Below are 24,883 nucleotides of genomic sequence, written 5' to 3'. Positions count from 1 at the left end.
AATGATGGTGACTGACGTGTGTGTGTGTGTGTGTGTTTACTGTCTATTTTGTAATACAGCCTTTTGTCCGCTTTAAGGTGGTGGTAAGTTGAAGGTTGAAGGCAAAAAAATTCACATTATACTCTCCCTCTGGGCTAAGCCCCGGATCTCCTACAATCCTAAATCCGCCTCTGATGGTTACGACACCATACTTTTTGAAATAAGGGAGAGAGAACGAATTATAGTGAGTCTCAGTCGGGATATTCTGTGAGCCTTGTTTGAGTTCAGTCACGCGCACACATTTAATTGCATTCTTTTTGCTCATTTATTAATTATTACTCTGCCATTCTTTGGTGAGGTCTTATAGAAGAGCGTTTTACAGATTGTTAACATGCATTACAGGCTCCAGTATCCATGTAGATTATACATTTGGACTTTGCACAGTGGCAAGTTACAGGGGAGCTGATTGGACACTGCAGGTTGATATGCAGTTCTAAAGTGTGGGTGTGTGTTGCAGTCAGCATGGAGGGGGACCCTATATCCGCCCTGTGTACCCCTGCTCTGGTGGTGGACGTGGACATTGTGAAGAGGAACTCTGACAGGATGAGAGAACGCTGTCAGAACCTCGGAGTCCAGCTGAGGCCACACATGAAGACCCACAAAACCCTGTGAGAGACCATAAGACACATATACACACAGACATACACACACACACACAATCACCTGTAAGTCACACTCACATACCTGTAAATAGGCCAGTTGCATGTGCAGATATAGTGAGATATGTGTGTGTGTGTATGTGTGTGTGTCTAGTGAGTGTGCTGAAATAATGACTGGCGGGTCTCGAAGATGTATAGTTGTCTCCACACTGGCAGAAGCCAGTTTCTATGCCGACCACGGATACGACGACATCCTGTATGCTTACTCTCTGCCCTTCGACAAGGTACCCTATATACCCTACGTCCTACCCACTACACTCTAATCCCTATCATCAGCCTTTCAACATCCGACATCAACCCCTGACCCCTACTCCGTGTATGTATGTGTATGTGTGCGTGTGCGTGTGCGTGTGTGTGTGTGTGTGTGTGTGTGTGTGTGCACGTGTGTGTGTGTGTGTGCATGTGTGTAGGTGGAGCGCTGCGCTGCCTTGTCAGAGAAGCTGAGTTTATTCCAGGTGTTACTGGACCACCACGATGCTCTGGAGCGGCTTAGGAAGAGACCACTGAGAGACGGACGGGTGTGGCACGTTTGGCTCAAAGTGGACTGTGCCAACGGAAGAAGTGAGGGGGGGCGGGGGAGACCAGAGTGATGTGATGTCGTGGGGGGGGGGGGGCGGGGGGGAGACCAGAGTGATGGTATGTCGTAGACGAGTGTGTTCTGCAGGGGGTTTCAGAATGTTCTGTGGGGTTCTGTTGTTCCATAGCGGGTGTGCTGCACTCTGAGCCTGAGGCTCTGCGATTGGCCCAGGCCATCTCCGCGTCCGAGGGAGTGGAGCTAACCGGCGTTTACGTCCACTGCGGGAACTCCTATAACTGCAGAGGGGCGGAGCAAATACAGGGAGTCGCCCAGGCAACCACCACACTCACAATGCAGTTCATGGAGAAGTAAGAGAACACACAATACAGGCAGATCCAGAAACAAACACACACACACACCAAATAAGGACTCTATGAATGAATGAATGAATGGTCTTTATTGTCATTGATATAGTACAGGTACCAAACAACGAAATTTGGGAGGGGGGGCTCCCCTGGTGCTAGGAAAGAAAAGAAAAACAAAAAAAACAAGAAGGGAAAGGAGCTGGTTTACATAAATAAAGGCTATGTACACTATCCACTATACTATACTGTACAGGCATACACGTTGTGTTCCAATAATAATTGGTTGCATTTGACCCCCCAAAGCGCTTTACATTGTAAGGGGGAGAAAACTCACCTCATCACTACCACACAAGAAAAGCACATACACACACTTACACTTACACAAACACTCACCCTGTCTCTCTCTCCAGGCTGAAGGGCGTCGGCATCACCTGTAAGTCCAGTATAGGATCCACCCCCTCCTGTAGCCAGCCAGTTGCGGACATGGCCCAACTCAGCGAGGTGCATCCTGGGAACTTTGTCTTCTATGGTGAGTGTGTGTGGTGAGAGTGTGTGAGAGTGTTTGTGTGTGTGTGTGAGAGTGTGTGTGTGTGTGTGTGTGTGTGTGTGTGGTGTTGATGACACAGACATACAGGACTCTTGACTGGCTGACCTGTTGAACAGCTTAAATTATGTGTTACTGTTTTATTGCCCTATAGATGTGCAGCAGTCTGTGATTGGTTCCTGTCGTCCGGAGGACGTCGCAGTCCGAGTGCTGACCAGGGTAATAGGTCACTGCCCTCACAGGAACCAGCTGCTCATTGACTGTGGCTTTGCCGGGCTCAGGTACATCAGTACAGTTATTACAACTGGTATAACCATCCATGCTGTTATTAATAGTTTTATAACTGTTTATTACTGACTACTCTCAGCCATGATGGAGCTGGAAAGCTGCCCACTGGATATGCCGTTATAGAGGGACACCCAGATCTAAGGTACTATTATTATTACCACACTACTATTACATATATCCCAGTCCCTCAATCCCTCTCCCCACAGCAGCGTGGTTTTATCTACTGTTAATACTAGTGTTATAACTAACATTACTGTTTGTAACTGACTATAAGCGTCCCCCTGCAGACTGCTGTCTATGACCCAGGAGCATGGCAGAGTGGAGTCGATCTCAGGCACGCTGGACTACAGCCAATACCCCCTGGGCTGCCTGCTCACACTCATCCCCTACCACGTCAGTACTCATCCACGATCAGGCTGTAGAGCTCAAAGCAAAAATGATATCAGATTAATATGATTGTGTGTGTGTGTGTGTGTGTGCGTGTGCGTGTGTGTGTGCGTGCGTGTGTGTGTGTGTTCTTCATACAGGCATGTGCGACGGCTATGATGCATCCTGTTTACCATATCCACTCGAAGGGCCACCTAGTGGGGAGATGGACGCCCATGCGTGGGTGGTGATGACGATGAGCTTTCAGGGAAATAGTGTTGAGATAACTGCACTCTGTGTAACTGTAGATTACTGTAGAACACTATATGGGAATTGTAATGAAATAACACTTTTGACACGTTTAGCCTCACAAATGACTAATTTCATAGTTGTGTATTTCCTATTCCTTTATAGCCTATGCACTGGATGATTGTGTTTCTAATTGATCATATACGGTAAATCCTAATGAATGTAGTGTTTATGTCCAATGTATTAATACTGTGAAAAAGAAAACGAATCAACACAAAATGAGGAAAAATGCTGCGCACATAAGACAATTGTGAATAAAACATTGTGGGTATATTTCACCAAACACCATGTCTCTTTCATTACACCCCATAGCATCCCTTATTGGGACCAACATTCACCTTCATCATGCAGACCAGCTACAGCCACCATGTAGACTAACAGCCTTCGTCACTATGGAAACCTTGAGTCAACATCATGGAGACTACAAAACACATCGCTGACACAGACTTCTTTAGCAAGCACCAAGCAGACAAGCTCATAACTATTTTAGAAACTCTACACTGGCTTCCTGTTAAGTTCAGAATAGATTTCAAGATCCTTCTGCTTGTTTATAAAGCTCTCACTGGCATGGCACCAGAATATCTGAAAGACCTTTTGCTAGCATATCAGCCCAATAGAGCTCTCAGGTCTTCTGACGCTGGCTTACACTGTGTACCACATGTACAAAAGAAGAGATTTGGTGAGGCTGCATTCTCATTTTATGTACCCAAATTGTGGAATGCACTGCCAGTTTACATTAGGGATGCAACCTCAGCAAATATGTTCAAGTCAAGACTAAAAACCCATATTTTTAATATTGCCTTTAAATGACTAAATCATTAAATTATGATGATATAATGATTGGAGCACTTTGAGCTGCAACGTTTGCAGGAAAAGCGCTATACAAATAAAACGTTATTATTATTATTATCTGTTTACTGTAGTTATATCAGAACTGTCCCATCTCAAAGCATTGAGATGGGACAGTTCTGGTATTTTTGCCACCAAAATGCTAACTTTGATACACTTGGGTATCCATAAACCATAAAAGAGTTTTACTGAAAAGAAAAAGGGAAACATCTAGAAGCAATATATGAAATCTGAAGCTTTATATCTGTACACAGTAATGTATAAGAAAAAGTTATTTAAACATGTGACAATGTGCTGTATGTTTCTACGTTGAACAGTTGTTGTAGAAAATGAACAAACAAATTAGTTTAATTAATTATATTAATTAATTTCTATAATAAGTTGTTCTATGCTACTTGGACACAAGTATGTGATGTCTATGTGACATCACATGTCTGTGATGTCACAATTGACAAAGTGATGACAACCATGTAGAACATGCAGCTAGAGTACACATGCCGTTCATTTACCTGCAATTCATCTGTGAAGAGCTAGATAGATAAACGTTATTCGTTCTTTTCCCAAAAATTTTTGGAGACATGAATCCTAGTGCGCCTATTCAACGGATGGCCTCCTTGTATGTAGGAGATCTCCACAGGGATACCACTGAGGAAATGCTGCATGAGAAATTCAGCCTTTCTGGCCCGATCGTCTCTACAAGGGTGTGCAGGGACATGCTAACACAACAATCTCTTGGGTATGCCTATGTCAACTTTCAACAGCTAGCTGACGCAGAGAGTGCCCTGGACACCATGAACTTTGATGTCGTCAATGGAAGACCTATGCGCATCATGTGGTCTCAGCGTGACCCTTCTCGGAGGAACAGTGGGGTCGGCAACATCTTCGTTAAGGATTTAGTGGAGACGTTCGACAGCAAGCACCTCTACGACACGTTCTCGGAGTTTGGGAGCATCATTTCCTGCAAGGTAGCGTCTGACGCGAATGGTAATGCTAAAGGCTATGGCTTTGTGCAGTATAACACCCAGGAGGCTGCTGAGAGAGCGATTAAGAGACTCAACGGCACGTTATTGAACGGCAGAAAGGTGTTCGTCGGACACTTCCAATCGCGCAAAGAACGAGAGGCTGAACTCGGATCCAGGGCCGGAGACGGAGAGTTCACCAACGTGTACGTCAAGAACTTCGGAGAGGATATGGACGACCGACGCCTTCAGGAGAGGTTTGAAAGATTTGGACCAGTCCTGAGTGTCCGTGTCATGACCGATGACGCTGGTAAATCCATGGGTTTTGGATTTGTCGACTTCGAAAGGCATGAGGATGCCAAGAGGGCCGTTGATGAGATGAACGGCGAGGAGCTAAATGGGAGGCGGGTCTACGTGGGCCGTGCCCAGAAGAGAGGAGAGCGCCAGACTGTGCTGAAGCGCCAGTTTGAGCAGATAAATCAGGGCCACAGGACCAGATACCAGGTGTGTGTGTACATGAACAAACATATACTGTATCAGAAAGCTCATAGAAAGGTATAACAAAATTGGTAGATCTGTTCGACAATATCTCTTTATTCTCCTTTACACAACTTCAACACTTTTTTCACCTTCAAAAATCTGATCAATTTAAATACTTACAAATCACCCGGTTTATTATTAAGGACACCACTCTAATGACTAATAATTCTATCTCTGTTTTGGAAGAGATGCTATCTCAACAACCCATCAGACGCATCAGCGCAATTTACAAAGCTCTTGCTTTGATATCTCCCCAAAATTCCCTGGCCATCAAACTGGCTTGGGAAAAAGATCTAGGGGTCACTTTTAATGAGGCGGAGTGGAAAGAAGTTTGGACCTACGCCAAAAAGATCTCAGTCTGTAATCGTACTAAGTCCACACAATATAAAATCTTACACCGTATTCATGTAACACCTGCACTCAAAAATAAAATGGACAGCAACTCCTCACCAATCTGCTGCAAATGTAAATCCAATGTTGGTAATATCTTTAATTATTTCTGGTCTTGTCCAAAAATCCAAAGCTACTGGACTAATGTTGTTAATGAACTCTCAATTATTTTCAATGTCTCGGTGGGATTGGACCCTAGGTGTCTCATTCTTGGCACTCCGGATCGCCAGATCTCGAATGCCAAACACCAAAGGTTGTTCAACCTCTTAACATTTTCCGCAAGGAAAAACATTCTGCTATACTGGATAAAGGAAGCTCCCCCCTCCAAAAAATCTTGGCATAATATCATAATGGACTGCATTCCCAATGAATATATCACTTGCATGTTACACTCCAAGACGGACAGTTTCTACCAAACTTGGGACCCCTACTTAAAATATATTGGACCTGCCTTGTCATCTTCCTTACTGCAAGGTTTCCCCTAAGGATTCTTGCTTGGCAAATGTATGCATTATCTGACCCCAGGGTACTGGTTTGGTGGGGTTTTGGGTGGGTCGCTTTGGATAATGGCCTATGCTAGACGACAATAATGTAATGTAATGTAATGATATCTACGTCCATACCTTAATTCTATTATAAATATATCTGAGCGACATGTTTTGTTTGTTTTTTAATTTATTATTGCTTTTATTTATTTTTCATTTTCTCCAAACCCCTAGTGTATGTACTGTGACTGTTTACTGTATGTGCAGCGGGGGGGGGGGGGGGTTGATTGGGCTTCCACGGAGTCTTCACAGTTCCAGTGGTCCTGTCTGGGTTCTGTGGGGGTTTCAATCAGCTCTGGGGTTCTTGCTGTGTATGTTTAATATTGTCCTTGTCGTTGTATTGTTTTGTTTGTGCCCTCTATATAAAATTGAAAACCCAAAATAAAAACAGTTTTCAAAAAAAAAAAAAAAAAAAAAAAGCTCATAATCTTGGTAAGCATTGTTGATGTATTTGAGGCATGAAAAACATCTTAGTAAAACACAGTTTCTCTCTACCAGGGTGTCAATCTTTATGTCAAGAACTTGCACGATTGTTTGGACGACAAGCAGCTGCACAAAGAGTTCTCCCACTTCGGAACAATCACCAGCGCAAAGGTGATGACGGAGGGCGGACGCAGCAAGGGATTCGGCTTCGTGTGCTTCTCCTCCCCCGAGGACGCCACCAAGGCCGTGACCGAGATGAACGGCCGCATCGTGGCCACCAAGCCCCTGTACGTGGCCCTGGCCCAGGGCAAGGAGGAGCGCCAGGCTCGCGCAACCAACCAGCACGTGCAGAGTACGGCCAGCGGCTGCGCCGTTCCCAACCCAGGCATCAACCCCTACCAGGTTGCTCCCCCACCTGGGTTCTTCATGGCGGCCATTCCACAGGCCCAGAACTGTGCTGCACCGGACTTCACCAACCAGCTGGCTCAGCCGAGACCCACTCATCTCCTAGACACACCTCCTCAGAACTTCCAGAACACGCCCACCAACGCCATGTGTCCGTCGGCTACCAGGCCTAAGACCTTCAACGCTATGAAGGCCACGCCCTCCCTGGTTCCCCCTATGATGACCTCTCAGCGCGCGGGTCAGTATATTTAGTGAAGTAATCCTGCCCCAAAGAGCACTATCCAAACATTTGCCATAAATATCCCTTTGATTATGATTATCTTCCCTCTCAGCTACCCAGGCCTTGAGAAAGCACCCTGCCAGTGCAGACGCAGCTACAGCACGGATGCACACTGTGCCCCGTAACAAGTACACAGCTGGTGTACACCTCCTGCAGCACATGGCTCCCCAGCCACAGATCCCCATGCAGCAGCCTGCTATCCATGACCAGGAGCTTCGGACTGACTCTCTTATGACTGACATTTTGGCTGCCGTTCCCCATGAGGACCTGAAGCAAATCTATTTGTTTGTTTCAATGAAGCAAATGATAGGCGAGTCTATTTGTTTGTTTCAATGAATCCCCCATCAGGTTAGTATAATTACTGTTACTGATATTTATTCTCCCCCTCCCTCCAGGTGAGCGTCTCTTCTCATCTATCCACAGCATACACCCCAGCATCGCTCCCAAGGTCACTGACATGCTGCTAGAGATGGACAACTCTGACCTGCTCGGCATGCTGGAGTCTCCACAGTTCCTGCGCTCCAAGGTGGACGAAGCGGTCGCTGCGCTGGAGGCCCACTGGGCTGAGGAGGCTGTCGTTCCCCATGAGGACCTGAAGCAAATGATAGGCGAGTCTATTTGTTTGTTTCAATGAATCCCCCATTAGGTTAGTATAATTACTGTTACTGATATTTATTCTCCCCCTCCCTCCAGGTGAGCGTCTCTTCTCATCTATCCACAACATGCACCCCAGCATCGCTCCCAAGGTCACTGACATGCTGCTGGAGATGGACAACTCTGACCTGCTCGGCATGCTGGAGTCTCCACAGTTCCTGCGCTCCAAGGTGGACGAAGCGGTCGCTGCGCTGGAGGCCCACTGGGCTGAGGAGGCTGTCGTTCCCCATGAGGACCTGAAGCAAATGATAGGCGAGTCTATTTGTTTGTTTCAATGAATCCCCCATTAGGTTAGTATAATTACTGTTACTGATATTTATTCTCCCCCTCCCTCCAGGTGAGCGTCTCTTCTCATCTATCCACAGCATGCACCCCAGCATCGCTCCCAAGGTCACTGACATGCTGCTGGAGATGGACAACTCTGACCTGCTCGGCATGCTGGAGTCTCCACAGTTCCTGCGCTCCAAGGTGGACGAAGCGGTCGCTGCGCTGGAGGCCCACTGGGCTGAGGAGGCTGTCGTTCCCCATGAGGACCTGAAGCAAATGATAGGCGAGTCTATTTGTTTGTTTCAATGAATCCCCCATTAGGTTAGTATAATTACTGTTACTGATATTTATTCTCCCCCTCCCTCCAGGTGAGCGTCTCTTCTCATCTATCCACAGCATGCACCCAAGGTGCATGCTGAACCCCAGCATCGCTCCCAAGGTCACTGACATGCTGCTGGAGATGGACAACTCTGACCTGCTCCGCATGCTGGAGTCTCCACAGTTCCTGCGCTCCAAGGTGGACAAAGCGGTCGCTGCGCTGGAGGCCCACTGGGCTGAGGAGGCTGTACAGAAATTCAAACTCCCAGTTTGAGTTTCAAGCGGCTAACGCGTAAAAAAGGAGACGCAGACTTTGAAACCTACTTCACCGATAACTATGCAAAACGAATAAATGACTTAATCACAAAATGAAATCGATTGACTCAGCTATGTCTAAAAAAAGGGTAAGCCGTACCTCGATGATGAATGTAAAAGCACTGGTTGGACCAGGCTACATAACAGTGGAGATGGTGGTGGACTTCCGTAGGAAAGCAGCCCTGCCCCCTCCCATCACGCTGGGAGGTACACCGGTGGCCTCCGTGGAGTCATGCCGCTTTCTAGGCATGACCATCTCCCGGGACCTTAAGTGGGAGCGGAACACCGAGGCCCTCACGAAGAAGGCCCAGAAGAGGATGTTCTTCCTCCGGCAGCTGAGGAAATTCAGGCTGCCGAGGTCCATGATGGTCCAGTTTTACACGGCCATCATAGAGTCCATCCTCACCCACTCCATCATCACCTGGTTCCCTGCTGCAACGACCAAGGACAAGGCCAAGTTGCAGCTGGTGATACGTTCAGCAGAGAGGGTGATCGGCTGTCCCTTGCCCTCCCTCAACTCCCTGCATGACACCAGGGCTCTGAGGAGGGCAAGGAAGACCATGGCCGACCCCTTCCACCCCGACCACGGCCTCCTCACCCTGCTTCCCTCTGGAAGAAGGTTGCGGCTGCCTAAGACATTAAAGGCCCGCCACAGGCTCAGTTTCTTCCCCTCAGCCGCCAGGCTGCTAAATGACTCTGGCTTCCCCCTCCCCCCCCGCCCCCAGGACTGAACATGCACTGGACCTTGAATAACTCTGCACTGCACTATATACAGCACTATCCATGCACTGTCTGTCCTGTGTTGTCCTGTTTTTGCATTTGTATTTGTACTTGTTTTGTTCATGTGTATATGTGAAAAAAGCATAAATGCACCTTCTGTAAATGCCAAAACAAATTCATATATGTGTCAACTTCGGCGCTAGGGGGTGGCTACTTGGGCTCAAGCCCCGGATGTTTTCTGAAAAGCCCCGAATGTTTTACTTTAAAAACAAAACAAAAAAACTCTCGTGCAGTACCGGAGTCCAACAGAGAGGCAGCAGCTGCGCGACATTAGCCTGCGTACTGCGTAGCCTGCCCTGCCCTGAAGAAGACGTGATCTCAATCAGTGCCTGACTTTGTAAGGAATGGATATCCCAAAGTTTTTTTCAACAAAACAAGCGCCAAGAACTGTTGCAGCAGCAGTATCAGCAGCTGACAACAATGACATCACCAGCAGTGATGACATAGATGATGTTTCAGGTTTGTGAATCTTATTAGAAAGGTGACTGACTCACTGACACTACTTTTCCAGTTTGCTAATGCTAGCTGGCTATCATAACATAACGTTATGTTTATAATGAAAATGAAACATAGCAAGGTACTGTTACGGTACATGGTAAGAAATCAAACAAAGGATAATACTTATACAAATAAAGTGAATAACAGGCTGATAGTCTTTGATATCTGCACTCTGGTTGACTGAGTAACAAGTGAAAAAGAATGATGTAACGTTAATGTTACAGCTAGTAAACATGAAGTAACCACATTAAGTATGCCCTTATGGTAGTATGTATGTATACAGAACATGACTCAAATCTATCCTAAGATGTAACGCTAACTAACTAAGTTTGTTTAATGTCCCAGGGGGGATTTGATTTCACAGTACTATACACAGGCCAACAATACATGTAATATATCGTCATATAACACAGGACAAGACAATCAATACAATATAAGTGGTGAGCCCAGAGTCTGCCCTGATATACATACTGTAACATAACTAGCCTCAGCCCATCAATTCTGTAATTCTATACAAATATAAATGATGGTGACTGACGTGTGTGTGTGTGTGTGTGTTTACTGTCTATTTTGTAATACAGCCTTTTGTCCGCTTTAAGGTGGTGGTAAGTTGAAGGTTGAAGGCAAAAAAATTCACATTATACTCTCCCTCTGGGCTAAGCCCCGGATCTCCTACAATCCTAAATCCGCCTCTGAAGGTGATCATTGCTTTTCTTCTGGGCGCTTTGTGCGTGGAGTCCCTCGGTGCGCAGTGCCCCTGACCCTGCTACACTGAAAGACGAGAACGAAGTGAAGCTCTGTGCGCGCCTCTATGAGGACAGTCACCACTACGATGAGCAAAGCTGCGGTGGAAAGTACATCGATGCGTATCCCAACGACGACGTCCCCATCCTCCCCTACCGGTGGAACGACCATGTCTCCTCCCTGGTGGTGGCCAGCCACTGCACTCTGACCGCCTGGGCTCGGTCCAAGAAGGAAGGGTCCAAAAAGAAGTTCTCCGCGGGTATTCAGCATCGCCTCAAAGACGTGGGCATGGGTCTTTTCGGCACGTGGGACAACGACATCTCCGGATACTTCTGTGAATGCTAGAGGCAGAGAGCACATACCCAGCCATCACCTTGTCTTGAGATGTCTTAAGAAAGTTCGGTTAACTTTGACACATCAAACATCTTCTTATCATCAGATTGAACCACCATGGTTTATTTTCTTAGTTAAAACTGAAATGTCATATGACTCAGTTACTAGTCAATATAAAACTGATCTGGGGGGTATTCCATCAACATTGCTAAAGGACAATGCAGGCTTATTTTGATAAATCCTGTGAGATTTATAAAAAAACAACAATCCAGCCTTATTTTGATACGTCTTGCGAGACTTATCACAATAAGCCTTGATTTTCCTTCAGCGACGCTGATGGAATACCCCCCTGATGAGCTGAAAGGACTACTAATGAAGTGTAACAGGATTACTTTCATCATCTTGGGATGCAGTAACCAAGTCTAAACAATATTTCCCTGAGGAGAACAACTAATAAAACATAATTTAGGAAAAGCCAAAACAACCACACACAGGTTTTCATGTTCTTGTGTTTAATATAGACATTATCAGAATAGAGCACCTTCTTATCCTGCATTGATACCTTCTTTGCATCCGATCAGCAAATCAATAACAATGCGTGTTTACATTTAATTTTACAATTCATTCAGTGAGACGGGAACAAGACAACTACTGATTGAGCATACAAGTGTACATTACAGTGGGTTTTTTTGGGGGGGGGGAGTCCGTCCGTCCCCGTCCCCGTCCCCCATTCCAGGGCTACAATACAATAGCAATCACAAAATGTCACAAATGTCTCACTCCTGAGGGTTCTGGTCCACTCTCTGGTCTGCATCTGATCACACCTAATGTCTTCCCTGGCATTGCATCTGGTCTATTTCATTTAATTGTATACATTCTGCTAATATTTTCTAGACATTTCAATATGATTACTGCAAAAATGCACCAAATCATTCTGTTTTGAATGTGTTCTTCACAGTGTGTTAACATTGGAAAAATGATTTTTGGAGAACGTGATCATTGAATGCATTTTGTGTGAAAGCAATATAAAAATGAGTCACAGTTTGGTCCACATGGACTTCTGTTTCGCTGACTGTATGAAGAGTTTTGAAAATGTGACTTCTGTTTTGAACACTGCGAATTAGCAATCGTAATAAAAATGTAATACAGACATACAGCAATAGACTTGGCTTGAGAAGATCCTGTGAGGACACACAATGGGTGTTGTAAACTTCTTTCTCTGGCACAGATTCTCAGTGTGTGTGTGTGTGTGTGTGTGTGTGTGTGTGTGTGTGTGTGTGTGTGTGTGTGTGTGTGTGTGTGTGTGTGTGTGCGTGTGTGCGTGTGTGCGTGTGTGTGTGTGTGTGTGTTTGGCTAATCCATGGGAGGGTTCATTTGGGGGTTATTTTATTTGTTGTTTGTGATTAGTTAAAAGTATGCATGAGTGGAGTGATTGGTTAGATAGAAATGGGGGCGGGCTTAAAGGAGTGTGATCTGAGAGGCAGGGGAGAAGGGAGATCAGTTGTATAGAGAGATGGGAGTTGGTAAGTCGAGTTCTGTATGATTGACTGTGTAGTTTGTCAAATCTTTTCTGTTAGTTTGTTCACTGTTGTTTATTTACATGTACTAATATCAATGTTTGTGTTCAGTTTTACAATCTGTTTAATAGAGGAAGAAGGAAATCAAACCGAATTGTGTCAGTCTCATCATTTCACCCGTACTGCCGGAGCAAGCAGAGGATTCGCCATCAGCTAACTAGAGGGAGAGCTGAACAATTGTAAAACACCCGCTGACGACCGCAGGAGGACGGACCGTCAGTTAGCTAAGGAATACAAGCCCGGTTGGACGCAACAGAAGCTCCGGGAGGACAAGGATCCATTCACCGGAGATAAGAGCAAGCTAAAGCCTGGTCAGGTTAGTGACGGAGCCGCGGCGCCCGCAACTGTAGCTAACTAGCCACTTGCTAGCCAGCGTAGCATTAGCAAACTAAGCTAGCGTTAGCCCTGTTGTTGCAATAGCGCAGCAGGCACGCGGTAGAGCTTATAGCACTCAAAGCTACAGCTAACTAGGCCGGCAACGGAGCCGTGGCACCCGCGACCGTAGCTAACTAGCCACTTGCTAGCCAGCGTAGCATTAGCAAACTAAGCTAGCGTTAGCCCTGTTGTCGCAATAGCGCACAGGCACTCGGTAGAGCTTATAGCACTCAAAGCTACAGCTAGCTAGGCAGGCAAGGAGGGAAACAATCCACGGCTAGCTTCAACTGGTTAACCCAACTGCAAGAATCCACAGCCAGCTAGGCTAACCTACAAGACCCACCAAGAAAGGAATTGCGAGCTAATAGCAGCTACCCAGAGAGCTACCCACACCCAGCACTCTTCTCTGTGACTCTATTGACTGTTTGCATTAAAATAGGTTTGTGTGTACCTGGGTATTAAGTCGTCGGGGGGAGGAAAATCCTCTCCCACTTTATTATTTTATTTTTAGCAGTATCCCTGGGATGACCCCACGGTGAACCTGGTTCCGCTGCCGAAGACTAGTTAAGGAAGTGCAGGGACCAGCGCAAATCAGCTCAGGGAGTCAGAGAGGGCTGAAGATATAAGATAGAAAGACGAAACAGGTACACACAAGTTATTTCTGAGTCACAGGCAGAATGGAGGCACTAAAGACCGAAAGGGAAAAGTTGGCAGTCACTTTTGAGAGAGGATATCGCCACATCATCAGGTCAGTGGCATTGATGGGCGAAGATGACATGAAACGCGAGTGGATAGCGCTCCTGTCAAATGCGAAAGACCTAAACTCTGCAGACGACAATTATGAGGAAGGTTTGAAGGCCAAAGCAAGTCAGGAACCTGAGACAGGTAACAGTCAGCTTCTTCAAGACATCACCAATGCCGCTGAGGAGAGAGCTCAGAAGGTTGAACAGGTCGGTCACGTCTTAAAGGCCAACATGTGGACAAGGTTCGCGGGAGTCGAACTTTCATCCACAATTAGACGAGCAGAAAGGAGTCACGAAGGCGCGAAGAGGATCAGTCTAGAGGAGGCAACCCACGACGTTTGTAAAGAACGAAGCACACTCACAGATAACCTCATCATCAAAGCGCGAAGTCTGCTATCAAGCTGGGGGGAGTGGATCCCTGTAGTTGAGGCGTGCAACACGAGAAAGTCGCTAGAGGAGCTGGAGGACAAAAGGGATGAACTTTGGGAAACGTTTGTGACTGAATTTGGAAGAGTTGAGAAGGAGAATACTGACAAAATGGCCGACAAGGCCGCCGCAGCAAAAAAAAGGGCCGACGCTCTCGCCGAAGATGAGAGGAAAAGGGCCGACGTTCTCGCCGAAGAAGAGGCCAAAGATCGAGCGACGAATAGAGAAAGGGCCGACGCTCTCGCCGAAGATGAGAGGAAAAGGGCCGACGTTCTCGCCGAAGAAGAGGCCAAAGATCGAGCGACGAATAGAGAAAGGGCCGACGTTCTCGCCGAAGAAGAGGCCAAAGATCGAGCGGCAAATAGAGAAAATAAAGAAGCCATTGCCAAGCTGGAAAGGAAAGCCGCTGAGGCAAGACTGAAGTCAGCTGATAGCGTGGCCGAGTTTGAGAAGGAGACAGCGAAGGTGAAATTGGGGGCCGAAGAAGAGATCGCTGAGGCAAGGCAGAAGGCGGCCGTGATTGAGTTGAAGGCAGCAGAAATAGCCGCTCAAGAGCGCGCCAAACTACTGGAGGCTCAGCGGGAAGCATGGGAACAAGCCCGGGAGGCAGGGCTGGAGAGCGCCACATATGGAGGCAACCGCACTGGAGCCATCCCCAAGATCAAACTCCCTCCAACAAGGCTGCCCGTGTTCAGCGGGTGTATGAGAGATTTTCATCGCTGGCGGAAAGATTGGGAAAGCCTGCAGAGGCAGGGAGACCCATCGGGGTCGCCAGAGGTGAAGAAACTTCACCTCCTCGAGAGCATAGACCGAAAGGTTTTCGAGGAGCTCAAACTCTCGAGCTACCGCTCAGCGGAGGACGTGTTCAAAGCCTTGGAGAATCGGTTTGGAGACAAGGCAACCATCGCGCTGCAAATTATTGAGGAATTGGAAAGAATACCAGCGGTAAAAGGAAACCAGCCGAGAAAAGCGATCGACCTTATTCAGGCAGTGGAAAGAGCCCTCATGGACCTGACTGACTTAGGAGAAGTGGGCGCTATGAAGAACCCACTTGTAATTAAGGCCATCGAGAGCAAACTGCCAGATCGCGTGCAGGAAGGCTGGTTTACCTTTGTAACCGAACCCGAAAACCAAGTCGCCCCAGACAAGCAATTCGATGCTCTTCTTCTGTTTCTGAAAAGGCAGGAAGTAATCCTCGAAAGGATGGCGCGAATCCGAGGCTCCACAGAAACCTCTGAGGGAACACCAGAGAAGCCAGTCAGATGGGAGAAGAGGGCATTCACGAGGGCCACGGAGAGAGACTCACCGGTAGATGAAGAAGAGGAAGAACATCGAGGTGAAACCAGAGTCACGGGCAGAAACTCGGAAAGAAGAGAAGAGTGTGACATCTGTGGAAGCGATCAGCACGGTGGCAAAATATTCTTCTGCCGTAAGTTCAAGAGTCTCAGTCTGGCAGAGAAGCGAGCCATAGCAAAGCAAAGCAAAGCCTGTCAGAAATGTTTGGGCATGCACGGTGCCGACGGAGAGTGTAGTAACCGGTACCTGTGCAGAATGTGCAAGCAGAATGAAGGAGGGGCGAGTCATCACTACCTTCTGTGCCCCAAATGGAGTGAGGGGAAGAGGACAGGGCCAGGGTTCGCTGACAAGCAACGAGAATTCCTGGATTCTTTGGGACTCAACCCTGAACAGGAGAGGAGGGCGAAGGCATTCACCAGTAAGGCTTCGATGACGCTGAGCACGGGCGCAGAAGGCGGAAGTCTCTTCGCAGAGGATGGGCCAGAGGAACTTCCAGTACTAATGATGATATTGACAGTCAAAACAGAAGCAGGATATGACCTGGGAACTCTCATAGACCTCGCCTCCGACACAAATTATATCACCAACCGGGCCGCCGATCGGCTCCGACTGGAGCGGAAGCAAGTAACACTGACTGTGCATGGAGTCGGTGGAATGAAGGTCAAGGTCAAGACTAATAAGTACCTGCTAAAGGTCAGGGCGTGGAGCAACAACAGATGGAGTCCCCACGAGATGGTATGTTACGGGCTCGACACAATCGCTCGTGCAGACAAGGTCATCAGTCCAGAGCGACTCTGTAAGTTTTTCCCTGGGGTCGAGAAGGAAGAGCTGGTCCGACCTAAGGAAATCGAGCTCTTGATCAGCCACCGAGAGGGACGACTCGCTCCACGGTGGAGAAGAGGGACGGGAGACTTAGTGCTGTGGGACGGGCCTCTGGGGAAGACCGTGGGAGGAACGCACCCAGACCTGTTTGAAAGTTGGGAAAGATCCGCACACAACTCCCAGACGCACTTTGCGCGTTCTCTGAGAACGGAGGCAGTAAGATTTGAGGAGATCCCCTGCAAGACGCCCAGCGCAAAAGAAGAGGATGGAGACCAGAAGCCGCAAGGTCATGAAAAGACCGGGAGAACAGCTGCGAGCAGCAAAGAGGTCCTCGAGTGGTGGAGCTGGGATAGCATCAGCGCCGCGTGCGAGCCAAAGCGTGGAGGGTGTCGCTGCGGAAATTGTCAGCCGGGCGGGAAAGAGATGACTCTCGCAGGGGAAAAGAAGATCAAAACCTACGCAATTACCCGCGTCAACATCGGGGACAAGCCAGCCGGATGCATCGCCCAGCTGGCCATGAGGAAGACGGCAAGGCTGCCAGAGGTCGCCCACCTAAAAGAAGAGCGGAGAGCACTTGAGGAGGACACCTATGTAGACGACATTCTAGCGTCTCATGGCGACAGGAGAGAGCTGAGGAGCATCACGGAGGGAATCGAGAGGACGCTCAACGCTGGAGGTTTCGCTCCGGAACCACGGATCCAGTCGGGTCAAAGTGGGAGGAGCAAAGAGGGCCAGCCTGCAGAAACGAGGGCCAATGTGGAGCCAGAGTCAGAGGTGTTGGTGCTGGCTGATCAGCTGAGCGAGGAAACATCCAGGGGAGTGGCTGTAAGTGCTCGAGACAGCGTGAGCATGCTGCAACGGAAAGCGTTCACTGCAACTGTAACACGCGCTCAGGCGAGGAAGGGGCTGGACCCGAAATGCGCCATTGAGGAGGAAGCAAATGCAAAGGGGACATCCACACCGGTTGGGAGTTCCAGGGACCTCGAGCATGAGAGGGACAGGCTTTGGGGCGCTGCTCTCATGGACCTGATTGAGCCAGAACGCTTCAGTGGAATAGGCAGGTTCATTCGGGTAGTTGGGTGGGTCCGGCGAGCTGTTAGGCAGTGGTTGTTTTGCAGGAGGGCTCCAGAAGACGCAAAGTGGGAGGCTACTCGCCTGAGGGAGACAAGAAGCGGAGTTAGCCTCGGCGTCCAGGAAGAAGTGGGACGGTTTTGGCGACAGTGGAGTCAACTAGCTGGGCCCGGACTTCTCATCCGCACCAAGTGGCACAGAGAAGCTCGAAATGTGGCCGTGGGAGACGTGGTCTGGTTGGCTGACCAAAATGCCCTAAGGGGGCAATTCCGCCTGGGGCGGGTTGTGGAAGCGAGGCCAGACGAAAAGGGGCTGGTTCGGGACGTAAGAGTGAGGGCTTGCCTGAGCCAGCCTGCTCTAGGAGTGGGGGCTTCAGGACGAAGAAGGAGCGAAGGCCGCGATCTCTTCCCAACGCTCGACCGAGACGTCAGGCGGGTGGTCGTGCTGCTTCCCGTGGAGGAGCAGTAAAAATGACTGTATTGAAGAGAGGGAGAATTGTGGTCCATTTAGTTATAAAGAACCAATGGACCAAGTGGGAGGTGTTTGGCTAATCCATGGGAGGGTTCATTTGGGGGTTATTTTATTTGTTGTTTGTGATTGGTTAAAAGTATGCATGAGTGGAGTGATTGGTTAGATAGAAATGGGGGCGGGCTTAAAGGAGTGTGATCTGAGAGGCAGGGGAGAAGGGAGATCAGTTGTATAGAGAGATGGGAGTTGGTAAGTCGAGTTCTGTATGATTGTGTAGTTTGTCAAATCTTTTCTGTTAGTTTGTTCACTGTTGTTTATTTACATGTACTAATATCAATGTTTGTGTTCAGTTTTACAATCTGTTTAATAGAGGAAGAAGGAAATCAAACCGAATTGTGTCAGTCTCATCATTTCACCCGTACTGCCGGAGCAAGCAGAGGATTCGCCATCAGCTAACTAGAGGGAGAGCTGAACAGTGTGTGAGGTGTGTGTGAGAGGTGTGTGAGGTGTTTTCCAGTAGCACTCCCGTGCCCTCCCAGAATGAGGAAGTCCTGTGCTGTGCATACTAGACATTTTACACATTTCTGAATCTCTTCCTTGAGTCAGACGAAACTCCCAACTTCCTTGAGTCATATGCCAGGCTCCAGGCTCCAGGGTCCAGGCTCCAGGCTCCAGGGCTGAGTGTGTGTCTGAGTGTGTGTCTGGGCATCTCTGGCACCGCACACTCCTGGTTTTCTTCCTACCTGGCGGGCCGCTCCTACCAGGTGACCTGGAGAGAATCGCTGTCTTCTCCACGAACCCTCTCCACTGGGGTACCCCAGGGTTCTGTCCTAGGGCCCCTACTTTTCTCTCTCTACACCAAGTCTCTTGGCTCGGTAATCTCTTCACATGGGCTCTCCTACCACAGCTACGCAGATGACACTCAACTCTTCCTGTCCTTCCCCCCGTCTGATGTACACGTGGCAACCCGTATCTCTGCATGTCTCGCTGACATTTCAACATGGATGGCTGACCACCATCTCAAGCTCAATCTTAAGAAGACCGAGCTCCTCTTCATCTCCGGGAAAGCCTGCCCTCTCCAAGACTTCTCTATCACAGTGGAGAACTCTACTGTAACCCCCTCCCTGACAGCCAAGAACCTTGGAGTGATCCTGGACAACCGACTATCCTGTGCGGAGAACATTGCAGCAACGGCTCGCTCCTGCAGATTCTTCCTCTACAACATCAGAAGGATACGACCATTCCTTACCAGAGAGTCAGCGCAACTCTTGACCCAGGCACTGGTCATCTCCCACCTGGATTACTGCAACGTACTCCTGGCTGGGCTCCCCGCCTCTGCCATTAGACCTCTGCAGCTCATCCAGAACGCTGCTGCCCAGCTGGTATTCAACCTCCCCAAATACTCTCATGTCACCCCTCTCCTTCGCACCCTGCACTGGCTCCCGATAGCAGCTCGCATCAGATTCAAGACTCTGGTGCTTGCATATCAGGCAGCTAAAGGGCAAGCCCCTGCCTACCTGAAGGAAATGGTAACCCCCCAAACTCCAGCCTGCTCACTCCGCTCCTCCACCTCGGCTGGCCGACTGGCCCCACCACCTCTGCACAGCAGTCGTGCTGCCCGATCACTTCTCTTCACAACACTGGCTCCCCGCTGGTGGAATGAGCTCCCCACGGCTGTCAGAACGGCAGAGTCACTACCCATCTTCCGTCGTAGACTGAAGACCCATCTCTTCAGGTTACACCTTAACTGCTCCTCCTGAGACATCTTCTGCCCCTCAGCACTACGTCTCCTAAAGACACCCGCTTTCCCCTCTACTGTGTCCCTAAGAACTTCTATTGCCCCCCTTGTACTGTTTCTCTGTTTCTCCAGTATAAAAAAATTATTAAAAAAACAACTAGGTTTTAGAAGAAGGTGATCGGAGAAGGTTTTTCCTTCTATAAATGGCCCCGGGCCTGAGCTAGATTACTCTTCCTGCAACGAATGGTGGACTGATGATTCACATGCTTAGCATTTAAATGTATTGATTGTAAGTCGCTTTGGAATAAGGCGTCTGCTAAATGCCAAAAATGTAAATGTAAATGTCTGAGTGTGTGTCTGAATGTGTGTCTGAATGTGTGTCTGAATGTGTGTCTGAGTGTGTGTCTGAATGTGTGTCTGAGTGTGTGTCTGAGTGTGTGTCTGAGTGTGTGTCTGAGTGTGTGTCTGAATGTGTGTCTGAGTGTGTGTCTGAGTGTGTGTCTGAGTGTGTGTCTGAGTGTGTGTCTGAATGTGTGTCTGAGTGTGTGTCTGAGTGTGTGTCTGAGCGTGTGTCTGAGCGTGTGTCTGAGTGTGTGTCTGAGTGTACACGGGGGTCAGACACAGGCCAGAGGTCAAGTTGTGTGTGGGACAACTCATTGACCCTGATGTTGACCGTGTGTTTGTGTGTGTGTGTGTGTGTGTGTGTGTGCGTGTGTGTGTGTGTGAGGTGTGTGAGGTGTTTTCCAGTAGTGCTCCCGTGCCCTCCCAGAATGAGGAAGTCCTGTGCTGTGTATACTAGACATTTTACACATTTCTGAATCTCTTCCTTGAGTCAGACGAAACTCTCAACTTCCTTGAGTAGTTTTTTTCGATAATGTTTCCCTCGCTTTCTCTCTCTTAACCATGATGTTGACCCCCTCTCTGTGTGTGTGTGTGTGTGTGTGTGTGTGTGTGTGTGTGTGTGTGTGTGTGTGTGTGTGTGTGTGTGTGTGTGTGGTGTGTGTGTGTTTGTGTGAGGTGTGTGAGGTGTTTACCAGTAATCCTCCCTCTCTCAACTTCCTTGAGTCATATAATAATAATAATAATAATAATAATAATAATAATAATAATAATAATAATAATAATTACTTTATATTTGTATATTGCTTTTCCTGCAAACGTTGCAGCTCAAAGTGCTCCAATCATTATATAATAATAATATAATTAGTTAGTCATTTAAAGGCAATATTAAAAAGATGGGGTTTTAGTCTTGACTTGAACATATTTGCTGAGGTTGTATCCCTAAAGTAAACTGGCAGTGTATTCCACAATTTGGGTGCATAAAATGAGAATGCAGCCTCACCAAATCTCTTCTTTTGTACATGTGGTACACAGAGAAAACCAGCGTCAGAAGACCTGAGAGCTCTATTGGGCTGATATGCTAGCACAAGGTCTCTCAGATATTCGTGTGCTGTGCCAGTGAGAGCTTTATAAACAAGCAGAAGGATCTTGAAATCTATTCTGAACTTAACAGGAAGCCAGTGTAGAGTATCTAAAATAGGAGTTATATGAGCTCTTCTACTTGTTTTGTTGTTTTGCTTTTGTCAATAATTACCTTTGCACAGTGGATGAGCTTCAACACTAATATATATACTTAAAATAAATTTAAATTTAAATTTGTTAAATACCATAGAAACAATGACAACAATAACTGGACTGCCAATGCAATGATTGCTTTTAATCTTATCATCTTTATCTTCTTCATTACCCATTTAAAACGTAACACAACAAAAGAAGCGAAGCCCTGATTGGTTGAGGAAGTGTTTTATTATTCTCATTTACATGATGAAGAGACGCGCCTGCCAGTCAAAGAGTGACCGCATGATGAACAACCCTGATTGGTTAGTGGGGATTCCGTACACTTCTGATCAAAGGAACGCATTAATAACAGTCAGGATCTATGAGGTCATTCATCAACCACTGTGTGTCTATTCACCCAGCAACGACTACCCCCTAAATAAGGGATTTTTTCCAAAAATAAGGGAAAATAAGGGATATCTAGTTCCTATGATTAAGTAAGTGACTACAGGTGATCAGAATCAGATACCTGGTTGAAAGTAAAATACTTTGAACATCCCTGCATATATATACATGAAAACACAAAAGGGCATATCAATTCAGCACATTTATTTATACATTACTTGACACCATGATGTCAATGGGAAAAGAGCGGCGCAATGCTACCAGCGATAATTTCAAAACGGAGATAACCAAGGCTGCGTTCGTAAACACGCTCTGGAAATCTGATCACCACTCATGGAATGCCTCTTGTCCAATCAAATTACGTGGTCCCTTTATGACGTTGCACCTAGTGTGCGTTCCGGTGCTCTCAGAGCAAAATTACGAACGCAGCCCAAGAAACGAGAGGAAACAAGTAAACTCCGACATGGATATAACGATTGTGCGCATGCGTCTAACGTCTAACAATTAAGTGTTAAATTATATTATATTATAGGTTAAAAATACGGGAGATTTATGGGAAATATTTAAACGGGAGCACAGCGGGAAATAAAGGTAAAATACGGGAGAATCCCGGGAAAAACGGGAGGGTTGACAGCAGGGTTCGAGTTATAAGCTGAACTCTGTGGGGGTCTCCAAAATAACAGTGCGAAATGTTCTCATGCACGCGCGAATCATGCCCACACAGCGATGGGACTTACAAGTTTTAATTAGCTATAGGCAGTAGCGGATTAGGGGAGGTCAGTGGCCCTACTCCTTTGTGTGAGGACCCCCCTGCCCCCATACACAAGCCTCCCCCTCACCAAAATATACAACTCACGAGCACCCTGCACACACACACACCACTCATAATGCTTTACCATAAAACACTTAAACACTTTAATAACACAATAACACAACAGTGTTAATAATGCAAAGAATAAAAAAAAAGGTTCAGTGCATTCAGTTCTGTCTCTATTGCTCTCCTCTCCCGTTGTCTCTCTGTTACTGTCCTGTTGTCCGTCTCTCTGTTGCTCCCCTCAGCTCTAAATGACAGAAATGAATTAGCTAATTAGTTGGCATGTAAACATATAGTTAGGGTTGGGTACAGTTTGGGTTTTATTCGATACCGGTGACAAATCGATACTTTAAAAACGGTACCGGTACCGAAACATCATCCTCATCCTCAAATCCCAACATATCCTGACGCTACAGCTGCAGGCTACTCATTTCACCACATCAACAGCCCCACATAAAACAACAGCTATAAAAGCGAAAGTCACATGTATCTCGGCCAATAATTGTGTTATTTTTGCTATACAGAAGGAGCGAAAAATACATTAGGTTAGTACACTAGGTTAGTAAAAAGTAAAAGCCACCTTACCTTTACGGAGACAAGATAGACCAAAGTGGTCTGTTTTCAGTAGGCTGCGGTCGCGGTCCTGGAACCCATGATGCTGACGTCCGATGTCCTTTCTTTATCCAAGATTGGATGAACGGGAGAGGGTCAAATTTGTCTTTGATAAAAACCCGAAATTTTCTAGGCTTGATGACCCGGTCGGCAGCAGTGGCCTTTTTTTGGGCGGCATGGTAGCTACTACTGTATGTATATACTCCTGTATAGCTAATGAATGAATGTTTGCTTCTCAATAATAGGCTAGGTGCACGATCTCACTACTTCCTGAAAGGCAACTGGTGTCTCACTCTATTGGTTTAATTGATTAATCAGCTGTGCACTGTGTGTTCCAACGGTTTACCGCACAGCTGATTAATCAACCTTTTGCTGTTGTACAATATTCTACTGCGCCCCATGGTGTCTTGGTGGTGAAGTGCAGGCAGTCAAAGGCATACTGTCATTCACAGGAGATTAATGGTGCACGTAGTTCTTTAGGAAAACGTGTTTATTTTACAATATTTATAATATAAATTAAATAATATTCATTACATTGACATTTTGATCAAATAATAGTTGTGGTAATGTATTATTAGCGACCCCCACAGATTTTTTATTTTACTGCCTTCATGGGAGCTCAGAGAGCCTCAGACCATCTCTATGGGAGCTCAGCTCCCATTGGCTCCCACATAACTCGAACCCTGGTTGACAGGTATGATTCTCACTCACATGTGAAACATGGGATCAGGGCTGGACTGGCCATCTGGCATACCGGGGCCGCGGTAGTTTTGGGCCGAGCCGACTGGCAAAAAAAAAGAAAAAAAAAAAGAAGTAATTTTTATTATTTTTTATTATTTTTTTTACCAGCCGGCCCGGCCGAAAGCTACCATCGAACGGCCCATAAATCGAAAGCTACCATTGAACAGCCCATAAATCAGGGACAACGGCCCATTGGTCAATTTTCTTTACAGACACTGGGCTGGCCCAATCAACAGAGAGAAGGGGGGGGGGGGGGGTCAGGGGTCACGCACGCTAGCACGCAGCACCAGACCTCCGTCTCAGTTTCGCGGTAGTTTTAGGCCGAGTCGGCCGGCAAAATAAATTTAGTTAGCCTGGATAGTTACTAGATAGATACTGAGAGAGATGGAGCGCAAAAGCACACTAAAACGGAAGGGAGGCTGGGAAAAACTTAGGGAGAAAAACAAGAAGAAACTCGAGGCAGATGCTGCCAAATATGTAAACATTAGGGACATGTTTGCTGCACCCTCAAGTTTACCACAGCGGCAACAGCAACAGGTTGAAGAGGAGGCTAGCAGGGAGGAGCGGGAGCAGGGTACAGATACAGAGGATAGAGAGGATACAGAAGAAGCGGGCCGAGTCAGCCTGTAACCGTTGACCCGGTAAGGAAAATATAGGTAGCTGTGTAGGGGTGTAACGGATCGCCCCCCACGGTTCGGCACGCATGTGTACCGCGGATCAATTGCAAAATGTAACCAAGTAATAATATTACTTAATATTAGTTAATATCCCTTGTGGAATGGAATGGAATGGAATGGACTTTATTTGTCATTGCTACAGTACAGGTACCAAACAACGAAATTTAGGAGGGG

At 47.2% G+C, this 24,883-nt stretch overlaps 2 protein-coding genes across 2 annotated transcripts; both read left to right on the top strand.

Annotated features, from left to right (window-relative positions):
• Nucleotides 1-501: 501 nt before the first annotated feature.
• On the top strand, nucleotides 502-3,317 carry LOC308156722 (D-serine dehydratase-like; the record flags this gene model as incomplete). Its single annotated transcript, XM_080530140.1, has 9 exons — nucleotides 502-647; nucleotides 793-922; nucleotides 1,109-1,259; nucleotides 1,403-1,583; nucleotides 1,991-2,109; nucleotides 2,279-2,405; nucleotides 2,492-2,554; nucleotides 2,700-2,805; nucleotides 2,940-3,317. 9 exons carry the CDS (start codon nucleotides 502-504, stop codon nucleotides 3,027-3,029), a joined length of 1,113 nt encoding a protein of 370 aa, XP_080386266.1. The 3' UTR covers nucleotides 3,030-3,317.
• A 1,197-nt stretch (nucleotides 3,318-4,514) lies between these two features.
• On the top strand, nucleotides 4,515-11,399 carry LOC308156034 (polyadenylate-binding protein 4-like; the record flags this gene model as incomplete). The annotated part of the gene is made up of 3 exons (XM_080529396.1): nucleotides 4,515-5,399; nucleotides 6,869-7,353; nucleotides 11,063-11,399. 3 exons carry the CDS (start codon nucleotides 4,515-4,517, stop codon nucleotides 11,397-11,399), a joined length of 1,707 nt encoding a protein of 568 aa, XP_080385522.1.
• Between the last annotated feature and the right edge of the window lie 13,484 nt (nucleotides 11,400-24,883).

The sequence above is a fragment of the Nansenia antarctica genome (genome assembly GCF_963989245.1).
Source record: "Nansenia antarctica genome assembly, chromosome: 4".
NCBI classification, from domain to species: domain Eukaryota; kingdom Metazoa; phylum Chordata; class Actinopteri; order Argentiniformes; family Microstomatidae; genus Nansenia; species Nansenia antarctica.
Note: the sequence above shows the minus strand (reverse complement) of the source record. Positions and strands in the feature narration are given on the sequence as shown.